Genomic DNA, 23405 nt, shown 5'->3' on the forward strand with positions numbered 1-23405 from the left:
CAGTGGTAAAGTGTGCAACTTGTCAAACGGTATTTGGCAGTAATGGTAGAGGAAACTTTTTTCAGGCTTTGATCCACAAAATCAGACCTCACGTGCTTACACTTCGAAAGTTCACGTATGGCAAGCACATAATTACAAAACTAGAAAAGTTCTTTCTGAAGAATGTTGGAACCTCTACATCAAGTACGTCTGCTGGTGCAGGAGATTTGTCAAGTTCCCAGTTAAGTCCTGCTGGCTGGGTTTTGGATAGCTCAGAATAGCTTTTTGCGAGCGCTGTGCTATTTTATCTTCAGGATTTTGAATTTGAACTAATTGTACTGTGTAACTGCATTAAAAACATGTGTAAATTGTAAATATGTTCATAGTGAATTTTAATACGAGTTCTTTCTATGTTCAAGTCTCTTTTTATTTTTTTTATCTTTTGTCAAATCTTGTAATTATTTTGCCACTTCAGAACATTTATTTTTGAATTAATGTAACATTTACTTGAGATGTTTTGTGAATATTTGTGTATTTATGTGCATTGTCTACAGTAGATCATGAGGAAAAAGTTCACAATTATTGGAAAGCAGCAATAGTACATGACAGCTTCTGTCACTTGCGGTTGTTTTCGAAATGTTATCCCACTTTTGCAAAGTTGTGTTTTAGTTAATTCCCGCAATGGTAATCATGTCTTTAGAACGTTAACCTGTACTGTATATAAAGTTGGTTATCAGACAATTTTGCAAAAAACTGGAATGGCACAATTTGCTAGTTTTGTGCTGTAAGTAATATGTTGTTAATGTCAATCATGTGTTATCTGCGTAGTGATGTTCCTCTAATAGCTAAATGCATAGCATTTTGTTTGTGCAGGATCGTTTTGCAAATGTTCATAATTTAAGGATTGAAATTTAGTTTTGTGCTACGGGTGGAATTGTGCATAACATAAGCCCATGATATCTTTTTCTATAGTTCAAGTTGGCCTCCATTAGAACTATGGAGTTGTTTGTATATAGCAGTGTACAGTTGGGGACAGGAATGTAAATGTATAGTACTCGTGTACTCACACTGCATGATTATGCTACTCATCGGTACGCTAAGTATAGTAGCTCCTTTTGTAGATTCTACGGCGTAGAAAATATATTTAGTTGTCGAAGCGCTAAAGAATTTAGGTGTTGTATCCAAGCACGCCTTGGTAAAGCAAATAGAACGTCTACGGATCTATAAACGTTTCTTTTTTTGGAAACAAAATATTATTGCTTTGTGGCGTTTGTTATTAACTGCCACTGTGTTTGGATGCTAGTAAGGCAACTGCCCAATTTGTTGTATGTTCTTTGCGACAAAAGCATGGTTTTCAGTTTTGGATAGTCTTATTTCAATGTGATTTTATCAATTTCTATCATGCCTGATGTAAAAAGTGTATTAAGATGTTGATGTAAATATAGGTCAAGTATTGTTGCAAACGTTTTAGTAGAAGTTGTAAATACGATCTTGATAACTGCTTTTAAAGTCTGTGTACGCTCACAGACAGTTTACTTTCTTTAATCGACCGAAATTTATAAGTAGAACACAAAATGATATTAATATTTACGTAACATTTTACATAAAAAAAAACTGTCAGGTGAAACGTGCTGATTTTAAAACATTGCCTTGTTGTTACCAGGATGTGTATTTTTGGGCCACTCTGTTGTTTCATGTACAAATTGTATATTTTCTGTTCATAGCAAACTGGACTTTAACGAACTCTACTGTGATTTTACTTTCTTCCTATGTAATAAATATAGCTTTAAATACGTTGTATCATTCCGCCGTTTTGCCTTTTACCTCGTTTTATTTGACGGTCTATCACCAGTTATAAATGTATCTAGTTCTCAAGATACCAGGAATCTGATTAGCCTGCGCTTCGATTTTTAACAAAATGGAGAACATTTTGAAGAATTATTTCGAGCTAAAACTTCTCGTATCCCAGTGATCTTACAGTATTTGTAAAAATATTAATGTGCTCATTTCTGGATGTCACCGTCCCGCCTGTAAATACCGATGCTCGTAAAGTACTGTTGTTGATTTTATATTTTGGTTATTGGCACTGCCAATGAAGTCGGCTGTTGATGGGTATTATTGCTTATCCATGCATTTGTGATTTGTCGGTCACTTTTCTGAGCTGGGAGTTTAATAGATTATTAAATTAATCTAACTGTAGACTCCGTGGGGTTAATGCGACCACCAGCAACTGGAAACATAGTTATGTTACATTTTTGTGTACATACTACTTTGTTTTTTTCACGGTAGTGCATTTTACTCGCTACGATATACTTCGATTTTACTTTCATAAAATTAAACACACTTTCATTATTAATAAATAGTAGCTAATTTTTAGCCTCGTACTGGAAGTATGTGAAGTAAACAAGGTCAAATCACCATGATTGGCAAAACTGCTTGGCTGGAGTCCCTATTGCATGTGTCTAGTTATTTACATAGCACTGCAAACCTTCAACCGTTTTACTATGATATGTTTGAATATCGAAAATTTCCATGTTTCAACATATAACGCGATATGTATTATGTGGTGAGATTCGTTTATCTATGACGTAGAACTTCAGTGGGTTCGTTTTATTAACTTTTTGACGTGATCTATGATCATATTTTACAGTAATTTAAAATTTCTACATGTTAGTCTTCTGAAACGGTATCCAAAACTTTTTATGGTTGTAAGCTACTGCAACGTCTAGCGCAAGGCACTTGAACACTTCCCTTTAATTCATTTTCTTCGCCACTTTTCGTGCATGACTGACCGATTATTATTTGGTTGCTGCATAAACACCTTTGTCGAGTACGCTTTTAACTTTGATTTTGGTTTTCCTTGTTCAGTTTCATTTAATAAAGTTATATCCGTTTCTGTGTCTTTCAGACTCGTCTGTTTTATTGCTTGTACTCACTGAGAAGGATAGGCGTTATAAAACCTTCACTTGGAACACCAGGGTTGGGGTAATCGAATTGCATTCGAATAAAATAAGGATTTGCCTTTAGTAATCATTCAATTGTTAAGGCAACGAAGGCATAGTAATCGATTGATTATTCGATTTATAGGCTAGTACAGTGAGATTCAACTATTTATTCGTAATGAGCTTATTCGTTAGACTACTACAGTGGATTAACCCTATTCTAACTAGGCTTGGCTTCTCCCGCACACTTTCATAGCAAAACGTGGCATACAGTTGCATTGTTTGCTGTAGAAACTTGAAATTTCGTGACTTTTCCTAAAAAATGTTCAGCTATCTGTCCATTTTTGCTTGATAAAGTTGGATTTTGTAATTTTTAAGATATTGCGATATTTTCATAATTTTCCTCTGCTTTGCTCTGCTCTCGGCATTGAAGCGTATTACTCATTTACGCACCAATACCTCGATTAACTATTCTCTTTCGTTCTCTTCTCGCAGTCAGCTGGTTTTCCGCACAGCGGGGTCGCGGCGTAACAAGAAGAATTTCTAGAAATGTGTCACTTTTAGAAATACTTAATTTACACTAAATTCACTTTCTTTAATTTTACATTTATGATGTATACAGGAAGCCAGATGTTTTTCTACAAACCTGTAAAAATCCGATCAGTTTACGACGTATAGTTTTCTAGTAATTAACGATTGAAAATGTGTGTGCGGGGTCGGCCATACCTAGTTTTTTAGTAATCTCGCGAGCCTGGTTAGGATAGGGTTAACTTAACAGAGTTGAAATAGGTGTTAAGTAGTCGCAAACAAGGAATTGCGAAAAACAAAAATGGGTGCCTCCAAAATAAGCTTGGACTGTAAAATTGAATTGAAAGTTTTTTGAAATAGTGCATTTATTTAGGTGATTCTACAATATTTTAAACATGTCTATGATTTATCTTTTTCTGGTGATTTCGTGTTCTATTTTTCATCTATCTGATAAAAGTATCATGTTTTATGTGTGAAACCTTTGCGCCCTGCATGAAAACTAGGGATGTGCCGTGAGGAAGATTATTCGGGTTCGTGCGAACCCGAATATCATGAAGGTTGACACGAACGAATCCCGAATCTATTCGTATTAGAACCAAACAATAAAATTTCCTCCGAAAGTTGTCAATAGGGTTGGATTATCCAGATAACGGTTAACCGATTAACCGCAGGTTTTTTTCCATCTGATATCCGGATATAATTCTGCCGGTTAACCGGCTAAAAGAGTATCGTTGCGAATGCGTTTTACACTTTTTAGTAAGTTTGAACATTCTTTGTTACGTAGAGGCTGACTCCCGCTCAGCGCAATTAAACCTTTGTTCACACTTCTATTGTCTTGTACTTTCAACTACGGTACTCGTAAAATGCACGAGTGAAATTTACTATCACGTCATAAAGAAAGCATAATGAATGATTCTTTTAATAGAAGATTGCATTCTCATGGCAAGGTAAAGTCTGTGAAATGTCAGTTGAAAAGCTTTGGCTACAACCTAGCTTGAAGTGACTAAATTTAAGAGATGGAATTTAAACGTTTCAAAAGTGATAATCCAGTTTGGGGCTACTTTCTACGATCAAGAAATGGTGAGAGGGCAAAATGTGAAACCTGTGAAAACACGATTTCTTGTAAAGGTCTCACTTAGCAGTTATTATCCGGTTAACCGGTTAGATTTTGACATTTAATAATTCGCTTGTGCACTACTCGTGTGAGATATTACACAATGAACATATCTGTCATAAAGACCGCATTTGCTGGCGGTAATTGTTTGAATATGAGCGAGGACGATTGATGGTTGGTGACTTGTTTTACTTCTGCTTCGATGAATGAGTTCTCATTTCTCAAATTTGCGTGACTATGCTGTTAGTTGCTTGATTCTGTCTATACAAATTACTAAATTATAAAGTTCCCATTTTATTTATTATAACACAAAGGTTTTCACCTTCGGGCAAAGCTTACTGAATGTTACATAGCGCTGTAGTAACCAGTGAAATCGATCACACGAAAAGGAAAGATTGAAAACATTACATCAGTATTTATATGTGACACACCAGTTCAAACGAGGAAATTATCTGACGTCATTAAGGAAAACTCAAATCTGGTAAACACTGAATTCCAAGATCCCAAATTAAATTCCAAACATCTCAAAACAACTCGTGAGTCGTGACGTAATCGTCACAAGATAAATTCCAAATATACGGATATATCCGTTATCCGGATAGTAAAAATTATTGATATCCGAACTAACCCTAGTTGTCAAGTCTTGCTTCTAAAATAAACGTAATCGATAAACAAATCGCTTTCTTTCGAAAAATAGTGTTTAAAAAACTATTGAAAAAGCAAAATCATTAGGAAAACGACCTTCATTGTAAGTACTGCTGTCTCTAGTTTAGCTTTGTCGGGAAACTAGATCATCATTTTTTACGAAAGTCAGTAAATTTATAAGTAATATTGCATTCGGGTTCGCCATTCTTGGTATTCGTGTTCGCCCGAATCTTCCATAAAGGCGATATTCAGCGCATCTATTCGGGTTTAGGTTCGTATCGGCCCATCCCTAATGAAAACCGTCCACGGACCGCTGTTTTAGAATACGAAGAGTGCCATCGTGGACAACCATGCTAAACCAAAATGGAGCAACACGTAGACCTATTAAACATTAATGTGAAAATTTTTGCTTTATTTGCAGCAAGTTTTAAAAAATTTGTTTAATATTTACCCGACGCAATAAGCCGATACTGAATTACATTTCCCATATTTTTATTATTACCATCAAAATCCAACATTTTACCAATTCTTTTTCTGTACAGTCCTACTATTATAACCTATAAGCTTAATATTACTTTCAAACAGGAAATTTTAATTTTTAAAAGGATAGGAAATTTCTTTATCATTAACGATCAAATGCAAATTATTTAGCCGTGCTTAGTTTTTTGCTAGTACAAGCAACATCTTTGACACGCATTCTACTTTTCAAGCCGAAGTTGACGGGCTTCAAGAGATTCATGGGGATTCGGGCTTGTATTTTCGAGCTCGCGACTACACGTTAGGGTTAGGCCCGCTTCCACTCTGCTTGAAATACCGCACTCTCCTAGTTAAATTTGCTTCTCCAAATTTTCAGAAATATTGTCATTATGATGTTTTATGTTGTAATTATGACATTCTGTAAACAATCTATTATGACGTCATCAAATAGCATCCTGAATTAGATTTCTATGTCGTTTTATAAAATAGCTCTGGTGCTCGTTTATAAACTTTTTATAACGCTATCGCATTCAACGCGGCATTACTGATGCTCACAAATCAGTATGGTTCCTTTTTTATTTTTGAAGTGGAAAAAGGGGCAATCATTGTTCTTTTGTATAAGTATTAACTGTTAACGCAACTATAGGGGCCCGTAATGTGTTATTTGTCATGGGTCTATTGATACTTTGCAGCAGTGATTCTCAGCTGTACATTTTACAGCTCTCACTAACTTAGTGAAAAAAAAATTAGTTGTACCAGAATTGCAACAAAGGAAGTAAAAGAAATCAAGAATTAGTGAATTGTCTCAGCAAGGATCCCATGTACGAATTACTAATGTTACCAGGTTACTTCCGTCCTGCTGTGTAAAATCTTTCGTGGTTTGTGACGACATTATATATTTAGTCTTGATCGTTAAGCTATGGCAATAAAGAAATAGCTATTTCAGCAGGGTTAATTAGTTAGCCTAGCGCGGCCCTAGCGTAATGTCAAAGCAGCCTACCAACAAAGCACTCGCACTCTTCAGCAAGAAAATCGGACTTTCAAAAGGGATGGGGAAGAGAAATATTTTCAAATTGAAATAGATAACAAAGCTCATAGCCTTTTGTGTCCTGTGGTGATTAGTAGTGTAAAAGCTTTTAACGTTGAGAGGCACTACAAAATTCATTCTGCAAAGTATGATGTCTACAAAGGAGAATCAAGGAAACGGAAGTTAGAATTAGGCCTACTAACAAGCAAAACAGTGTCAAATTTCACATTAAACAAATTTGCATATTTTTTGTGTTCTTGTGAGTTGTTGTTGTTGTTGTTGTAGACTGTTGTTTATCATGCGCCTCCTTGCAAACCTTAGGTTTGAAATTTGGCTCTGGTACTAAAAAGGTTGAGAATCACTGCTTTACAGGCATCTGCCTAAGATAACCATAGTTTAGTTACCCCACTGGTCGGAGCATAACGAGCGAAATTTTTTCTCTCAAGCAAATTTTCAAAAGTAGTGGAAATATGTAGAAGATGTCGATACGTCTATTTCGTTAACATCGAAGAAGTGAATGGTCGAGTTTGTCGAGAAAATCTCGGAAAAGTATTACGGGAGCACAATATGGATGGCAGCTTACTATAGTAGCCATTAAATCACTGTACAATTGCACTGATGTTTATGTATGATAAAGAGCACAAGATATGATGTATCCAGATGATGCCTCGTAATGTATCAAGCATATTCAGATGCTGCCTCGTAACGTTTTCACCTGTACTGTTGTTCGCCACAAGACTAATGTTACTATTTTCAAAACAAAGCGTATTTTTCTGACTCTTATTTTTAAATCAGTTCGGAAAATTAGCAATGCTTTTTGTAAACAGTGATGTGTGCTTATTAAAAGCCCCAATTATTACTGCTTACAGTTATTACATCCAGTGAACAATTTTGAATACATTTATTTTTCGTTTTGTAGTTAACGACAAGCGTAACCTACACTGCGACCTACAGATATGCGTTGTTTAAATTGCCGTGGGCAACAACACGAAATGACGACTACGTGTTTCAGCAACAAAAGTGAATAACAAGGAAAACCGGTATAGCTGTATAATAGACTCCTGCCAAAGGGTGCTGATAATGACAGACTTCGTATGATTTTTTGAACTGCTGAGAGTTTGTTCTCAGTATTTTAAACAAATCAGTTTAGTTCTAGAACACTGAAGGAAGAGTTGTTGTATTGAAAACATTGCAATACAGTTGAGTTGTTCATTCAAGTTAGAAATAAGCACTAAATAAACAAATGCATTTTAACGGAAACAAGCTATGCTAAAATATATTGTTTTAGATTTATTTACACGTCCGTTTTTTAAACTATCGCAAAAACATGTCTGCGAAAATGATGATGAAATCTACAACTGATACCTCCTCTTTAGCAAGCTTTCCAACCAATTCAGAAAGGTATTGCTGTACTTGCACAGTTCCATTTTGTACAATGCTGAATCACGTGTTTCGCTTTTAGAAATTTATTTTGCCATTAATTTCATTCTCAGCAGTTTTTTCCACAACCAATCAAAAAGTGGAAACCACGAGACAGTCTTTATGTCGAATGCATATAATCTACAACTACTTGAAGGGTTTAATGCCCTTAGATCCCAGGTTCTCCTTTGCGATGTCACCTTGATTTCAGGAAGTTCTCGTTTTCCCGTTCATCGAGCATTGTTAGCTGCTTGCAGTCCATATTTCAAGGAAATGTTTACTAAAGACAACCACACTGGTAAGAAATGGGTTTTAATTCATTAATGTACTGTAGAGCGCATAACGTATAAATACTACATATCGGCGTAAAGTTGGTTTATCAGAGCGTCAACTTTCACTAGCAGACAATTACGAACTCCGGCTCTAGTCTTTTTGATTCAAATGAAGCGGCTTTGCTTTGTTTTATCGTTCTTGTTTTTCTTGCCTGCTTCTTTTTACGTTACATGCAATGGCGGTACTATAAAGTAATTGCTTTTATTGAATTGCAAGTCTGAATGACATATAACATGGATTTTGCCCGTTTAGTGTTGAAATCAAAGTGGCCTCTCCGTGTCCTATTGCCGTTATAGTTTTAGAAACATATGTTTATAAACGATAAAAGAAGTCTACAAGAAAAACAAGGATAAAGAGAAAACGCCGAAAAATACACTATTTAAATTAAAAAACGACTTTTGCTGAATCCTGACAGCCGTTTAGCTAGCCGCAAAAAAGTTATTTAGAACAAGGCTTAGAACGTATGCAACAGTGATATTGCTTGCAAATTACTGCACAACAAAGCAAAGGTGTAGCCAGCGTCCGGAGTAGTGGTGGATTATGGGGTTGGCTAAATGGGCAGCATTTGGGGGACCCCGTGAGTTGAATAACACATAGTTATAACAACAGAAATGACTAAATTCTGGTCTTAAATAGAGTTCATTTGAGTCTGTTTATTACAAGAAAACTAACGTCTGGCATTTTCTTGTATTTATCCATTCTCCTGACATTATTACGTCATTAAGTCTCCATTTCCATTTCACCCACACATTTAGGTGCTGCATCATAGATATAATATAAACATATTATTATTATTATTTGCGTTTATATTTATAACTATGTGCTGCATACATTCAAAGTACGTCGACTAGCGTAAAATCATTCACAAGCCACCATGGATCGGTGAAGTTATATCATCATAACCAGCGTTATTTCGTTCTAAAGAAACCCATTAATTGCAATTTTCCCAATCATGCTTAATTTTTAACACTAATGCGATTCAAGCCATACTTTTCCGCATCAAAAGAACAACGTTCTGGAAAAAAGAGATTCTTTACAGACAATTTAAGTTTCGCGGTTCAACTTCTACTTTCATTCTGGACCTGTAGCCGTTAACGGTCTAATACGCCATTTGAATGACATGTGCCATATAGTTCACTTAACAAAAAATTGCGTCAATAAGTTCCTGTTACTAAACAAATAGCGGGTAGGCTAATTGTTCAAATTCACGTGCTCAACAACATGATGAGAATCAGTATTACCGTTTCAGAAGAGGTAGTTAACCGCAATATTTTAGCATTTAATAAAACCTTGTGTCAAGTCAAAGATTTGGATTTGTGTTTATACTAATACAATAGATTTTGATATTTCTACAAATGTCAAATGCGAATCTACTGATTTTCAACTGAAATTATCACAAAAAACACTTTATTCCTCCCAAAACATTTAGTCCTACATGAGTTTGATCGATCGATCATACAGACAGTGGAATGGTTGCAAATGTTTTTAACAATTATGTAATGACAAGCAAACGAACCATACATATAATTTGTTACGTTGTTGGTGAGTTAAAGAAATACGTCATTTGCTTGTCTTGTCTCTGCTCTCAATTGCCCCTCCAAGCTATACGGCTCTGCAGGCTTCTGACCAACAATCGACAAGTTGACAGTTTGATCTAACAGCCTAATTAATCTTGTTTATTATAAATCCACGTAAAAATTATAAAAAATTGACGTGCACATTAAGGAATCTATAGCATGCAGGTGCCACACTTTCCACTATAGAATACTTAATGAGATTCCAAATACTGTAAGCTTTTTGAAAGGTTTTGTTATAGAATGTTACTCGCCGCTTTTAACAGCCAATAGTAGTATTTGATTCGCTATAAAATACGGCAAATGATAAGACAAAATTTTATTGTACCGTAAACAAACGGCTGTTTAGTAGAATTAAATAGCGGTATCTATTGGCATAGTTCTACTTCTAGACTGGTCTCGACCGCATTAGCAACTTTGAGAAAAAGTTGGTAGTCTGACCACCAGTAAGATCTTTGAATACGCATTCTCGCAGGCTTGTCCATGGGACATTTTTTTCTGTCCCATTCCATCCCATCCCATAGCAATTCATGCCTGTCCCATCCCATCCCATCCCATGCCATCCCATCAAAATACAATTCAATAAATGTTATTAAATTTATGGAAATTTAAGTCTAATGTCTATTAGAATTGACTACATGTACAAAGAGAGATACAAAACGACAAGATTTATTGACTTTGTTAACTTTAAAGTTCAGAAAAGTTGTCTATCTATGACAATTTATTATCATTGGTACTCATATTCCGAGTCACTGTGCTCATTTAGCAAATTTTCAATGCCATGGGAATTGCAATTCGTGCTGTCCCATCCCATCCCATCCCATGGGACATTTCCCATGGGATTCCCGTGGGAATCCCATTCCCATGGACAAGCCTGGCATTCTGATGATCTGATTCTAAAATACTATTTGTGGCCGTTTTTATTGATACAGCTCATATTTTCCAAGTTTAGCATTATAAACTCTAATAAAATAGTGTATAACTAGTCTATAGCCAGCTGTTGTTACATTACAGTAAAGATTTGTGCAAAATCTTAAATAACAACGTCGATTTAAAATAACAAAATATCAGTAACCAGCACTCTAGCAGGACTAATGGGGTACATAAGCGCAGCTCGCTCAAAGACCTAGCACCTAATCTTGGGACTACATCAACTCAAAACTTTTACGTGCAGTAGGCCTATAAACCGATCCTACAGTACCACTCTTGCCTAATAAAGAGGGTATTTGCCTACTACCAAGCATATGCTGTTGAATTACATTGAAGAGCAGAGCAAAGTTTTTTAAAGTCGGCTCTGAAACACCCAGCACCTCCGCTTAGCCGGCTCAAAATGCGTGGAAGGCGAAATTTTTGTTTTCTATGGATGCAGCTTTCATAGTACTGTGCTCAATATTGCAAAGGTTATAGTAGTTGATAGTGAGACCGCCGGTCACAGACGAGAAAATGTAATAAATGAAAAGCAATAAAGACCTAAAAACTCCCATACAGCCTCCCAAAATTGGGTTAGGGGAGAGGGGGCATGGGCTTTCTCAAATACGCAGGTGTTAACAAGTTTTTCTTGAGTCATCGACGTGTGCATGTAATTTTCGATTAACCTTAGTTTTACTTTACAAAATAACAATGTTCAAGGCATTTTAAAACCAAACAAAAACGCAATGCAAATTAAATAAGCCTAATTGGAAAACATAAGATTAAATTAAAGCAAAACATTAACTTTGATATATATTTTCCCTTTATACAACAGTGTATAATTGCTCATTTATGGCACAAACTAGTTTGCCATAAAAAATTGGTGGGGGCTTGGTCCCTCCTTTATATCCGGTCCATGCATGTCATCATTTATAAATGCAAGCATTCGTTAGTACGTACACATATACAAGCCTTTTGCGGTCCTCATGTAGCACATCGCAACTTTTTCGTTAGTAAGTAAAAGATTGAGTGCAAATAATACCGCCATGATGTGGTCTTGTGCTAAGTAGGCCTACATAAGGCATATTAACATACTGTAAGCCTTGACAAAGTAAACGCAGTTTTTAAAAGTCAAATGAAGTTGGATACAAGTCATCTGTTGCTTTTTAGCTCTTTGTTTGAAACCAATAAAAATTGCCAGCTGTGGCTTTAGTCAACATTGACACAATGACAGTTTGTTAGTTTGCCGTGAGTTGGTGTTTCCCAAAACATGGAGTTTTGCTTATTGAAAAGCACATAATGAAACAAACATTATTGAAACAACAAAAGCAAAATCGTAGTTCAAATTAAAATGTTTTTGCTATTATTCTTAATGTTGATCGCTTTTATCAATAAAACCTTATTTGCAGAACAAATCAGTCGCAACGAAGGAGCCAAATATACCTGGTTTTCGGAATCAATTGAATTGAGAGGCATTAGCAGTGAAGGCTTAAAGCATATTGTGGAATTTATGTATACCGGGAAGCTGCCGATAAGTATGCAATCTGTACAGAATATTTTGGCTGTGGCAAGGCATATGCAGGTAGAGTGAAACGTTAATTTTAGTTAAATATACTGGTTGCTGCAAATGCAACCTTTCAATTGTGTCTATACAAAAACGAGATATATCTACAACAAAAAGTGAAAATTTAAATTTTTTGATCGTCCATGCCTGACTGTCTAATTTTAATTAATTTTGGCTGTCAGATAAAGCAAGTCTTAGATTTTTGTATGGAATTCCTCGTTTCTGCTGTTGATGTAAACACATGCGTGGATATAATACACATTGCTGAAGTTTTTAACATGACTCAACTGGAAGAAAAAGCTTACAACTATTTACTTGACCGGTAAAACAATAAACCTTGCAAAATATAGACTAATTAAGCCTTATATAAATAATGTTATAATAAATATTTTCGTTTCTTGTTTTTAAACAACCACCATAATATTAAGCTAAAACTTGTATTCATAGCAATGAGTTAGTGATTCCAATATCCCGCTATCCCGCGGTTCACAATGAGAAAGGATCAGGTGTGCCATGAATAATAAATATTCGATTTCATCTGGAGTGGTAATCTAACTATAAACAAGCGGCTTGTAGCGACAGTAGATAACGACATTTTAGGATATTGACTTTTAAGAGAAACACTTACATCGCGCTGAAACTAGAAGGGTTTTGCTGTTGCTGCGTAGGTACTGCGTTGCTACTGCTTAATTCCAGAAGTACAGTACTTAAATTGCACAAATGGATTTATGAATACTAAAATACACAAGTTAATTTACAAAGAACAAAACCTGTTTAATTGTAGCATGGCCACGTGTAATATTTAAGTTCATTGTGGGGTGTAAAATCTTGTAAGTTTCGACAGTTGCGATTATACAGTACACTCCGACAATTTATCTGGCACCAAACTTCTCAGATAACTCGGAAACTGCACACACTTACCACAGATTAAGAACCACTTCCATAGCCTATGCTGATGCAGACTCACAGCCAGAAAGGTACTGGGCCTTGCCTTGAAAAATTCGAACCCCTCCTGCAAAAACTTGATAAATCTGAAGTCATTTAATTAGACTATAGTAGGCTGCAAAAAGCCAAGTTTCCATAAAGGGCCATTGAATAAATAAGCCCGTTTATTGTAGTACGCCACCCGTGCTTTTGTTATTGGCCATCTAATATTATTTAGCATCAGTTATATTGAGGTCAATACGTGGTAATACAATCATGATGAAAATTGGCCATTGCTAATAACTTATCAAACTTTTTGCCTATAAAAAGAGGATTTTCGAGGCTCAGTTGGCCTATGTCAACTCATCCTACATTTTGTTGAGTGGCAGAGATTAGCTATGGGCCTGTGCCGATAATTACTACCAAAACAACAAGTGGTAAGCATTTTAGGGTGCCACGTACGGAATTTTTTACTGAAAAGGTTGCCGCAAACCAAAAGAGGTTGGTAAACACTGCATAATAGGTTTATGTATATTACAGAATGTTATATAGCATTGTTGAATCAGTTTTTTCCAACCATTTCGAAAAGAGAAAAACACTAAAGTATAAGAATACAATGAAATAGGTTTCCTGAGTTCATGAAATCTAATCAACTCCAAAAGCTTACCTTTGAAAATATGAGCCACGTATTGGAGAGCAACGATCTCAAAGTTATGTCGGAACTAGATGTATTCGCTGCTACTTTGAAATGGATTATGTATGACCACTCCCGGTGAGAAAATGCCAAATAGACGCTACAACAAAGGCACTAGAGTTCATATAAGTTGATCATATCGTTTTTCCGCATCTTAGCCAGGTGTACATTCGCAAACTGATGGAAAAAATCAGATTTCCTCTTATGCCTCCTCGCGATCTTATGGTCCATGTTAATGTAGTCGACTTCATGAGAAGCAAATGTAATGATCTTCTACTCGAGGTAACATTCGGTGTAATAACGTATTTTTACTAGAAATTTGTCAAAGTTTATTTAACAGAGTGACAATCAGAAATATAACATTGATCATTGATTTTAAATAGCCTACCACAGCTAGGATCCAAAGCATTGTGAAAACGTAGACTTACAAGAACATTACATTATGATGACTTATTTTACTTTGTTCCAGGCAAGCAGTTACCACATGCTTCCGCATTCACAACCGATTGTTCCTTCGAATCGAACAATGATACGTTCTAACGATCAGCGTCTGGTAGTTCTCGGGGGAGCAGATAATACTGATGAAGTTTCAAATCAGTTAAAAGGTAAATAACAAGTTAAAAGCGAAACAGTTGCTGGTATTAACCTTTTAAAGGGCACTACATAGCCCCGTTTGATTTTTATTGGGATTTTTTGAATTTGTAACATTTTTGCCCTAATCAAGAGAAACTTCAAGTTTCAAGTTGACAAATTCTGTAATTTGCGAGTTACAGCGATAGACCCTTTTGGGAACATTGCCCACGAGTTGCCATATTGGTATACTTCCCTAGTTGTTCGCTTGTTTGTATTTTATTTCTTTCAAGTTTTGTCAACTTATTTATCTATCATGCAAACCTGCATACTTTCCTGCGTCTCACCCATTTTTGGATTCTATGTTATGACGTCATCATGACATCACAAAAAGACATTTTTTCAATATTTTTATTTGATTGATAATAAAGCAATTTTTTATGACAACTTTTACCAACAAAAACTTGTAGCGCACATACAGTACAGTTACTAAAAGCAGTAACACAAAGCAAACAACGCAATGACAATAGAACACACACCAAAAAACACTTGAAGATATGTGGTAAACTTCAAAGCACTTTGCACATTTGAGTTGAGTGTTCCCTTGGCACACTTGGCGTCTTCCCTGAGAGTAGGAGACTTTGCAGTGATCTTTGCCTTCATATAGTAGCGCCACAGAAAATTGCTAGCGATGTTTACGATGGAATTGTCATTCCACTTACACACAAAAACCTTGCCATCGTAGTCGTAGTCAAAACTCCCACAAAGTTGCTTCGATAGATCGGATGAAGATAGCATCGCTTGACAAGCACCTGCATTTCTGTTTTCACGAACTGCTCCAACTGGCCGTATATTGCGTTGTTCCAGATTTGAAAATAGATCGTAGCTGGAAAAATTGTCAAAGTAGAATATATGCTTTGTTATCTTTGACCGGCTTTCCATAATTTCTACCATACATTCATCGATGTTTAGATGCTCATGAAATACTCCAAACTGGACCAACGCTTGATTGATTGCATTATACAATGGCAGTACTTTGGTAGATCTTCCTAGACTCGCCTTCCAATGACGACAATGAAAATGCTGTTTTGCGTTATCCCCTTTGACAGTCTTTAAAATTTGGCGACATTTTAGACACATCATGGTATGAGTTGCTGTCTCAACCATGAAGTAATCGAGTTCCCATTTGGAATTAATCACCCGTTTCTCTTCTGCCACTGTTCTTTTCAGTTTTAAAGACATGAAAAAGTGTTAACAAGATTTTAATGGCTTACAGTAAGCCGCTTATCTAAATTACTCTAACATAGGTTAGCGTGAGCATAACCTTGAGAAAGACTTTGATTCTTCACACTCCACTAGCAACTGCTTTGATAATACGTCAGCCGATTATTCATACGGTAACTCCTTATGACATCCCATCCACATTGTTATGTTTTGTGTTAGTCTGTTTTTTCTAGTATTTATAAGCCTAGCCTAGCTTGAGACCAGCAGCTGGAAGCGGAACTGCGTAAGTCTGTTTGGTCTGTAACATGAAAACGCGGCATTAAGCCAAATATCCCCATACAGTAGCCAAAAAGTTTTTATCAATGCACGGCCGCCATTGCTCATATTTTAATATACATCTACCCGGATGCACAAGTTATCAACTACGGCCGCAGGAGCTTGGAAGACCGCAGGTTGTGTACCCCTGATCTAGAGATAGTATTGTCCCAGGGATTCCATATTCATCCGTTAAATCGAAAATATCAAAAAGCAAACAGACATACCTATGAAGCGGCCTTTTATGAAACTTTTGTGATCATGGTGGACCAAGTGGTCAACTTGTCTTTTAATTCTATTGAAAAGTGTTTTCGGGATAATTCTTATAATCTACGTTTAAGAGAGTGATTGGGCGGTAGTTACCAGCCATCAACAGACTTTTGTTTTTTTAATGAAAAATGTCAAAAATATTTCTATTTCTCCTAGATTTTTAATATGTTATTCTTGATGATAAATACTACAAAAAACCGTTGAAAAACCTTTTGTAGGAAATGTTTTGGGGTTCAAGCCAAAAATTTCATATATTGACCCGACTAACTGTAGTGCGCCGCTCTAACAATGAATCCAACTGCTGTTGTTTAAGAGAGATTTGTTGTATCAATGACATCTTTATCGACGTCAGTTTTAAGCACGACTTTATTAAGATTCTTAAGTTCTGTTTCTATGCGCAATTGCACAGAATATGTGGGTCTACTTCATCCGAGTTGCTATGAATTTTTTTAAACTTGGTTAATTTTTTTCAATATGTTCTAAGTATAATTTATCTTCTATAAAATCGAGTTATTCAATTTCCAGCAACCTTTTTCCCTTGGGTCTATGTTTGAAATTAGGTACCTTCCAAGGTTGTCCGACGTAATTTTGGCACACGTGTAGGATACGTTTTTCAAAAAAGTTATACAAATCCCTCTTGAGTTGGTACGACCATGCAACAGAGTCGTAATGATTGGAGTCACTATTTTCAAAGACTCGAATTGACTCGAACCCCTTTCTAAGGATGTACTAAAGTGACTTCACTTGGCTCGAGTCATCGTTTAAAATGACTCGACTTGACCCGAGTCAATTCTTTTTGATTGTTTTTTAGCATTGAAGTAAAATCAGTCTGTATTGTTTAGTCGACATACACAAAAGGGTAACTTAAAATGATTTTATTTGTCTACGAGTAAGTACGGTGCAGCCAAATAAAGCAAATTTTGCAATAAACCTAAAAGTTTGCAGCTGATAGAAATGGTATTTTGTTGTCTGTTTGGCTTGGTTTTGAATATTAATCGACTCGATTTGATTTGCGACTCGAGTTTGATTAATTTGTTACGACTCTGCAATGTGAACAATAGATTTGGTCCCATATTCCATTTGCCACAATCTTGCGATACTGGCAAAGCTATGTGTTTCTTGCAGTAACACAACGTTATAATTTTGACCTTTTAAAACCCCGCAACATTAAATGAGGCTATTTTTAGTGATATCATTGGAAGCCGATTAATTGCAAAGTATATTATAGTTTTTAAAGTAAACGTTTACATCTAGCACAAAGCGAAGAAGTTTTTGAAGCAAAAGATATTCATAGAAATCACAAACAAACGCATTGGAATCGTTAATATAGTGTGGCGTTAGTGGGCGGTATTACCGGTATGTACACCGATACTTTCCGTCGAGCGATGGCTTGCCACATTCTCATCGGCAATGTCGCAACTTGCAAGGGCTATTCCACTCGATTTTGAGCACTTAAGGCATAGTGCGCGGCACTTGCCTTGTCCGTTTCTTTCATCTGGGTTTTGGAACTGCTAGCTGCTAAGTCTTGATAAAAGGGTATTGGATTCTGAACTATAGTCTTTGTAGGGCTATTGTTGGTTTAGTTTATTTCGGGATAGGTGATCCTTATTTTCTTGGCAATCACCTTGTGCATGACCAGTTTTTCAGCAAAATTTACAAGTTTGTTCTTGCCCTCTTTAGTAACATAAAGTTTCTAACCATTCAGATAGATGTAGCTCGGAATCGGGTTTTTTCTCTAAATCGGTTTTATTCATTGTTGTTATTCGCATACTAGAAAGAAATCCTCTTTTGTCTTTTCTATGGATGGTTTGGTAAATCTGGTCGTAATCGTTTTGCATTATGTAGAGTAGACGATCTCATTGTTTTCTAATGGCATTGGAATCTACCCGATCACCACATATATGTTGTCGCTTTCGAATAATTTCACGCTGCCGACTGCAGAACTTTCCTCAAGTTTTTCGTAGAGTTCAAGCACATTTGCTCTGTTTTTTTGCTGTAACATCGATCAAATTTTCTCGGCGCTCCACATTGCCTGCAAGTTTTGGTAAAGAGAAATTAATGGTTTCCAGAAGACAATAAACTACGTTCCCTGTCATTTTCATTTCTGACCGAAAACTAAGGCAATTTGGCATTTTAATTTCCTTTTTCTTCTGATTGCTTTTAACTTCATTAGCATAGTTTACTGCTGTGAAACTGACATGGGATTTGCCTTCCTTCAATAATAAGATGCTTCTTGTAATGTAGCCAAACGCTTTCTGTGTTTGTTGGCCATGTAAACTTTCCATAATTGCTGAGCCATTGCGTAATTTACATCAATCACGTTTAAAGCCCCCAAGCCTTATGCCGAAATATATAAACGATACGAATTCAGACAATACGTTTACATCAAAAGAGACGTTTCAATGTTCCTTTCTTTTTACTTTCTAGTGTTTAATCGAGAATTGACAGCTTACACACTTCTACCAAGCATGGACAATGGAGTGCATTCACATTGTGTTGCTGTTTTGAATAACTTTTTATATGTTTTGGGCGGACAAAATCACTTTGAAGAGAGGGGAAAAACCTCGGTGGCAAATGTGACAAGGTAAAAACAAACTTATTTTATTGAAAATTGGTTATCGAAGTAGTCTATATAACTTAATTTACCGGCAATTTTGCTTTGCTTAGGTATGATCCTCGGTTTAACACTTGGATGAAAATTGCAAGCATGAACGAACACAGAGCTGGCTTTCACGTCAGCGCTATTCCCGCATATAATAGGTTATATGCAGTTGGAGGAGTAAACTCTGTAGGTCGGCTTTCCTCAGTGGAATGCTACTGCGTTGAAGAAGATAGATGGAAATATGTAGCGTCAACCCAAGTAAGCAAATAACGACGAACAAACACAATCCAAGGCACTCACACAGTGATTCCCAAATTATGGCATTCGTACCAGTAGTGGAGTATGCAAATTCCGACAGACACACGCATTTTTTATTTGGCATTGTGTTGCCTGGACTGTTCGCCAATACCTCTGAACGGAAGCAAGCGTCGCTAATGCTTTACTCAAAGGCATTGCAACAGTAGCGCCAAAATGCATGGTGGAGTACCCTGGGGCCCAGCGTAGGTGCGGGCTCTTTCACTAATAAAATTAAAATTAAACCGCATATATGCCAAGTTTAACTTTATGAATTTCAACACCTTTCTTTAGGTCTAATTAGACTAGCCATCTTGTGTTGAGTGGGGTCGAAAAGCTTTAAAAATTGGTTTTACTATTCCCGATCATGTCTACCGACCCAAAATCTGCGGCGCCTCAAATACCAGTTTAAAACGTCTTAAACGAAATGTATTTTGGTATCTATGTGGACAAAACAGCAGTCAAATTATAGTGTTCACTTTTGAAACTTGTAAGGCCGCACAGATCAATTTTAAAACGCCGTAGACCCACCTATTAGTCTTATACGTTTTACTGGGTAGGTTGTTGTTAATATGTAATCGCAAACAAGGAAATCTAATATACGAAAAAGACCGAAAACTTCAAAAGGCCTATTGTTTGAAACGTTAATTTCATGAGGAGGTATGGGTATGGAGGTATGGCCCAATGCCCTCTCTGAATAGGCTAGGATGTGCATAAAATAGTATTTAGGAGGGTCAATGACAGACTCTCTGAATTTGTTTTAAGGTTTTGACAATTTTCTGAGCGGCATTATACGCTAATCTGCTGAAATAGATTTGTCCCCAACTTATTTAGAAAAAACTTATACAACTCAATAGTGGGCTACACCACGATTAGTTACATCAACGAAATTTTAATTATTTATTGACCACTTACATCTTAACAAAAAAGTCTGGGCATAACTCTCAACGAAGCTTTATTGGATAGGGACCGTAGCCGTACTCACTTCACAATAATTTTTGTAATACAGTATCATATCCTTTCAAAATATACTTCGGACAACCTTATTAACTCCGTACCAGCAACTGCAATACTCACTTTGTATTGTTGGAAGTAGGCTCTTTAGAAACTTTCTCTCCATGATCCATACTCAAAACTACAAGAAAACTGGCATGTTTCACGGTTTTCACGGTTTCATGTTTTTGGTTTTGGTCATTGTTTTATAACAATTCTGTCTGAAGGTTTCACCTCATAGTATCGTACTCAGAGGCGTAGCTAGTTTTTTTGCTCCCGGGGACGGAAGCAGTTTTTGCGCCCCACTTTTCAGAATAAATGAGAAGTGCAAAACCAAAAGTTGCAAGCTACAGTAGAGTTTGCCGTCCGAGGTATGTTTTCTGGGTTTATTGACTATGCTAATTTTCTGTGGCTCTATGCCTAACTTTCTTTCTATTCATATGGCTACGCCTGGGGGAAGATTTTCCCCTTGATCGCCATAGCTACGCCTCTGATCATACTTAATACACAGTATTGCAACGGTTATTATGGCAATATATTATAGCAAATGAGGAGTTACAAAGGAAAAAAGCATTAAACAAAAAGCTTGGAAACACCTATTTTCCCCAAAAATTCAGTTCGTTATAGGGGTGCTATGTCCCAATTACATTCCCGTAAATAAATTCGTCTTAGCAAGTCCTTTTTGAGTCATCGATGTGTGCAGCCGGCTTTCAATTAGTTTTAATTTTTTTAAATAACATTTTCCAGTGTAATTTGAAACTATTAAAACGAAATAAACATGCAATTCAATTTAATTAATGTTGAGAAACTTGAAGGTTATATTTAGGAAAAACTTTAAATTTGATGAATATTTTTGCATTAAATAAGGTACCTGTACCGAATAAGGCCCACCTAACACTTTTTTGAAAATAACTCAAGAACCATAAATGAGAATAGACTGAAAAATCGTATTCCATTAGTGAGGGTATATGACTACAACATATTAAAACCACAATACCTGACAACCCCCCAAAAAAATTTTATAAAGAAATTAAAAATTCCAAAAAATGGGCCTTATTAGGAGCATAGGCTCCTAATAAGGCCCACCAATTTTGTGAGTATTTTGATTCAAAACATAGTAATAGACAACATATAACATTATTAGAAATTTCACATTTTAAGTTGTACAAACAATTAAAAAGATTCCACTAGGCGCATCAAAGTAACTGCAACAATTTGCCAACTGATGACTGGAACCACTTTTGAAGTCTGGACATCAATTAGCCAAGCATCTTGTATGGGCCTTATTAGGCGCATGTGGCATCCACCAAAAAAATGTCACATTTTTATCATCAGAAAAATTTTAGCAAAAAAAAGTGCATTATCCTTTTCAATACTAAGTTGGTTGTTACATGAAAACTTCAGCCGGCTGACAACAGTTCATTTAACCGGCCAAATTCTCACTTACTTTTTTTACTAAATTAACAAAACCACCTTAACTGCAAATATCAAATTTTTGTTGTGCTCTAGCGAATCGGTTGATCACGTGACAAGGATGAAATCTGGTAAACCATCATGAATTTATATTAGTTTTTATGTAGGGACAAAATCTTTCATTTATTTGCACGGGTTTGCGAAATATGAGCAATAGGCCTTATTAGGGACCGGGCCTTATTCGGTACAGGTACCTTATCAGTTTATTTTTGCTCATTTGTGACACAATGTAGCTGACCAAAATTTGGTGGGGGGTCCCAAAGTCATGGGGGCCCTGTTCCCTTTAAATCCGGTCCTGCCACTTGGTAACGAACACAGGCTGCTTTGTTGCGAGCCCGTTTCTTGAACCACTCCGTTACCGAGCTTACCAATATTTCTTGTTATGTTTTTCATATTGAATTATCCAGAACGCACTTTGTGACCACAATGGCTCAGTGCATCGCGATAAGCTCTATGTAAGCGGAGGATTCAGTGATGGGCATTTCAGCGACGCAATGCTTTGCTACAATCCTAAACATGACATTTGGGAGCGAAGGTCGCCATTGCAATTTCCAAGAGGATGGCACAGTCAGGCAACTATCAAAGACAAGTATACTTTGCATTGTATTTCTATATTTCAGTTTACTCATTTGTTGCAATATTGTCTTTTGCCTGTGCGCTATAGTTACGTCACATTTCAGACACCCTATTCGCACGATAAACATTTTCTACAGGATATATGTCATTGGCGGTAACACAGGAATTAACAAGAGAGTGGATGTACTGGAAACGGAAGTATATAGTCCAGATTTTGATCAGTGGACAACAGTTACCCCTATATCTATGGGTCAAAGCGAAGCTGGGGCCTGTGTGGTAAAAGCAAATATTAAAAAAAATGTGATGGTAGAAGTATTTACTTTTAATCAAATTTAAGACGAAAACTTCAGTTTACCAGAGTGTTACCAATTACAGTTACTGACAATAATTAGTTCAATATTCGGAATAAATACCGCAATAAATTGTTTTGGATTTTAATTAGCAATCAAAGATCCACGTGTGAAAATCGTGCAGAAATGGAACAATACTGTAGCCTACTTTTAGTTTTTCTTTTTAGGCCATGTGTATGCTTTAGCAAACGTTTTTATATTTACGCAGCTTGAAAACAAAATTTACATCGTTGGAGGATATTGCTGGTCTGCTAGACGTTGCATAAAAGTTATTCAAACCTATGAACCTGAAAAGGATGAGTGGGAACGAGTAGGCAATCTTCCTCGTGGATTAGCCGGCTTACGACTGTGCACCCTTACCCTCCCGCACCACTTAGTACGCTAATTAATCAATTGTGGTCTTATGTTGCAATTTTCTTCACTGTTTTATAAACGGCGCGGATCCAACAGTTGCAAACAGACTATATGTTTAATGGGTAGCTTAGTCCTTACCAGCACTTTTATGAGTGTGATTACACTAATTTCGAGGTGATATATTTTGCATTAACACTACAAAATGTAATTACGCAAGTAAACTTGTTGCAAAATACTTGAATCTGTTTATTTATT

General features: G+C 36.3%; 2 protein-coding genes across 3 annotated transcripts in view; both read left to right on the plus strand.

Moving 5' to 3' along the window:
- LOC143447672 (pumilio homolog 1-like) overlaps positions 1-2886 on the plus strand; it is a 44420-nt gene extending 41534 nt beyond the window's left edge. Inside the window, exon 22 of the mRNA XM_076947766.1 lies at positions 66-2886. Within this exon, the coding sequence (XP_076803881.1) occupies positions 66-260 (195 nt within the window). The 3' untranslated portion in view covers positions 261-2886. The remainder of the gene's footprint in view (positions 1-65) is intronic.
- Positions 2887-7957: 5071 nt separating this feature from the next.
- LOC143444309 (kelch-like protein 13) lies at positions 7958-23385 on the plus strand. Of its 2 annotated transcripts, none has more exons than XM_076943503.1 (12): positions 7958-8113; positions 8206-8429; positions 12357-12529; positions 12694-12833; positions 14061-14207; positions 14288-14411; positions 14599-14734; positions 18936-19092; positions 19176-19368; positions 22278-22459; positions 22584-22722; positions 23005-23385. In XM_076943503.1, exons 1-12 carry the CDS (start codon positions 8040-8042, stop codon positions 23179-23181), a joined length of 1866 nt encoding a protein of 621 aa, XP_076799618.1. In that variant the 5' UTR covers positions 7958-8039; the 3' UTR covers positions 23182-23385. The 2 variants fall into 2 exon arrangements, with proteins under 2 accessions (XP_076799618.1, XP_076799625.1); XM_076943510.1 differs by having other exon boundaries at positions 7971-8113; positions 8209-8429.
- The last annotated feature ends 20 nt before the right edge of the window (positions 23386-23405 follow it).

This window comes from Clavelina lepadiformis, chromosome 1 (genome assembly GCF_947623445.1).
Source record: "Clavelina lepadiformis chromosome 1, kaClaLepa1.1, whole genome shotgun sequence".
In the NCBI taxonomy this organism is placed as follows: domain Eukaryota; kingdom Metazoa; phylum Chordata; class Ascidiacea; order Aplousobranchia; family Clavelinidae; genus Clavelina; species Clavelina lepadiformis.

Coding starts and splice junctions, on each gene's coding strand:
- LOC143444309 (XM_076943503.1), top strand. CDS start 8,040: ATGTCTGCGAAAATGATGATGAAATCTACAACTGATACCTCCTCTTTA. Junction 12,834..14,060: donor TACAACTATTTACTTGACCG/GTAAAACAATAA, acceptor ACAATGAAATAG/GTTTCCTGAGTTCATGAAAT. Junction 14,412..14,598: donor GTAATGATCTTCTACTCGAG/GTAACATTCGGT, acceptor ACTTTGTTCCAG/GCAAGCAGTTACCACATGCT.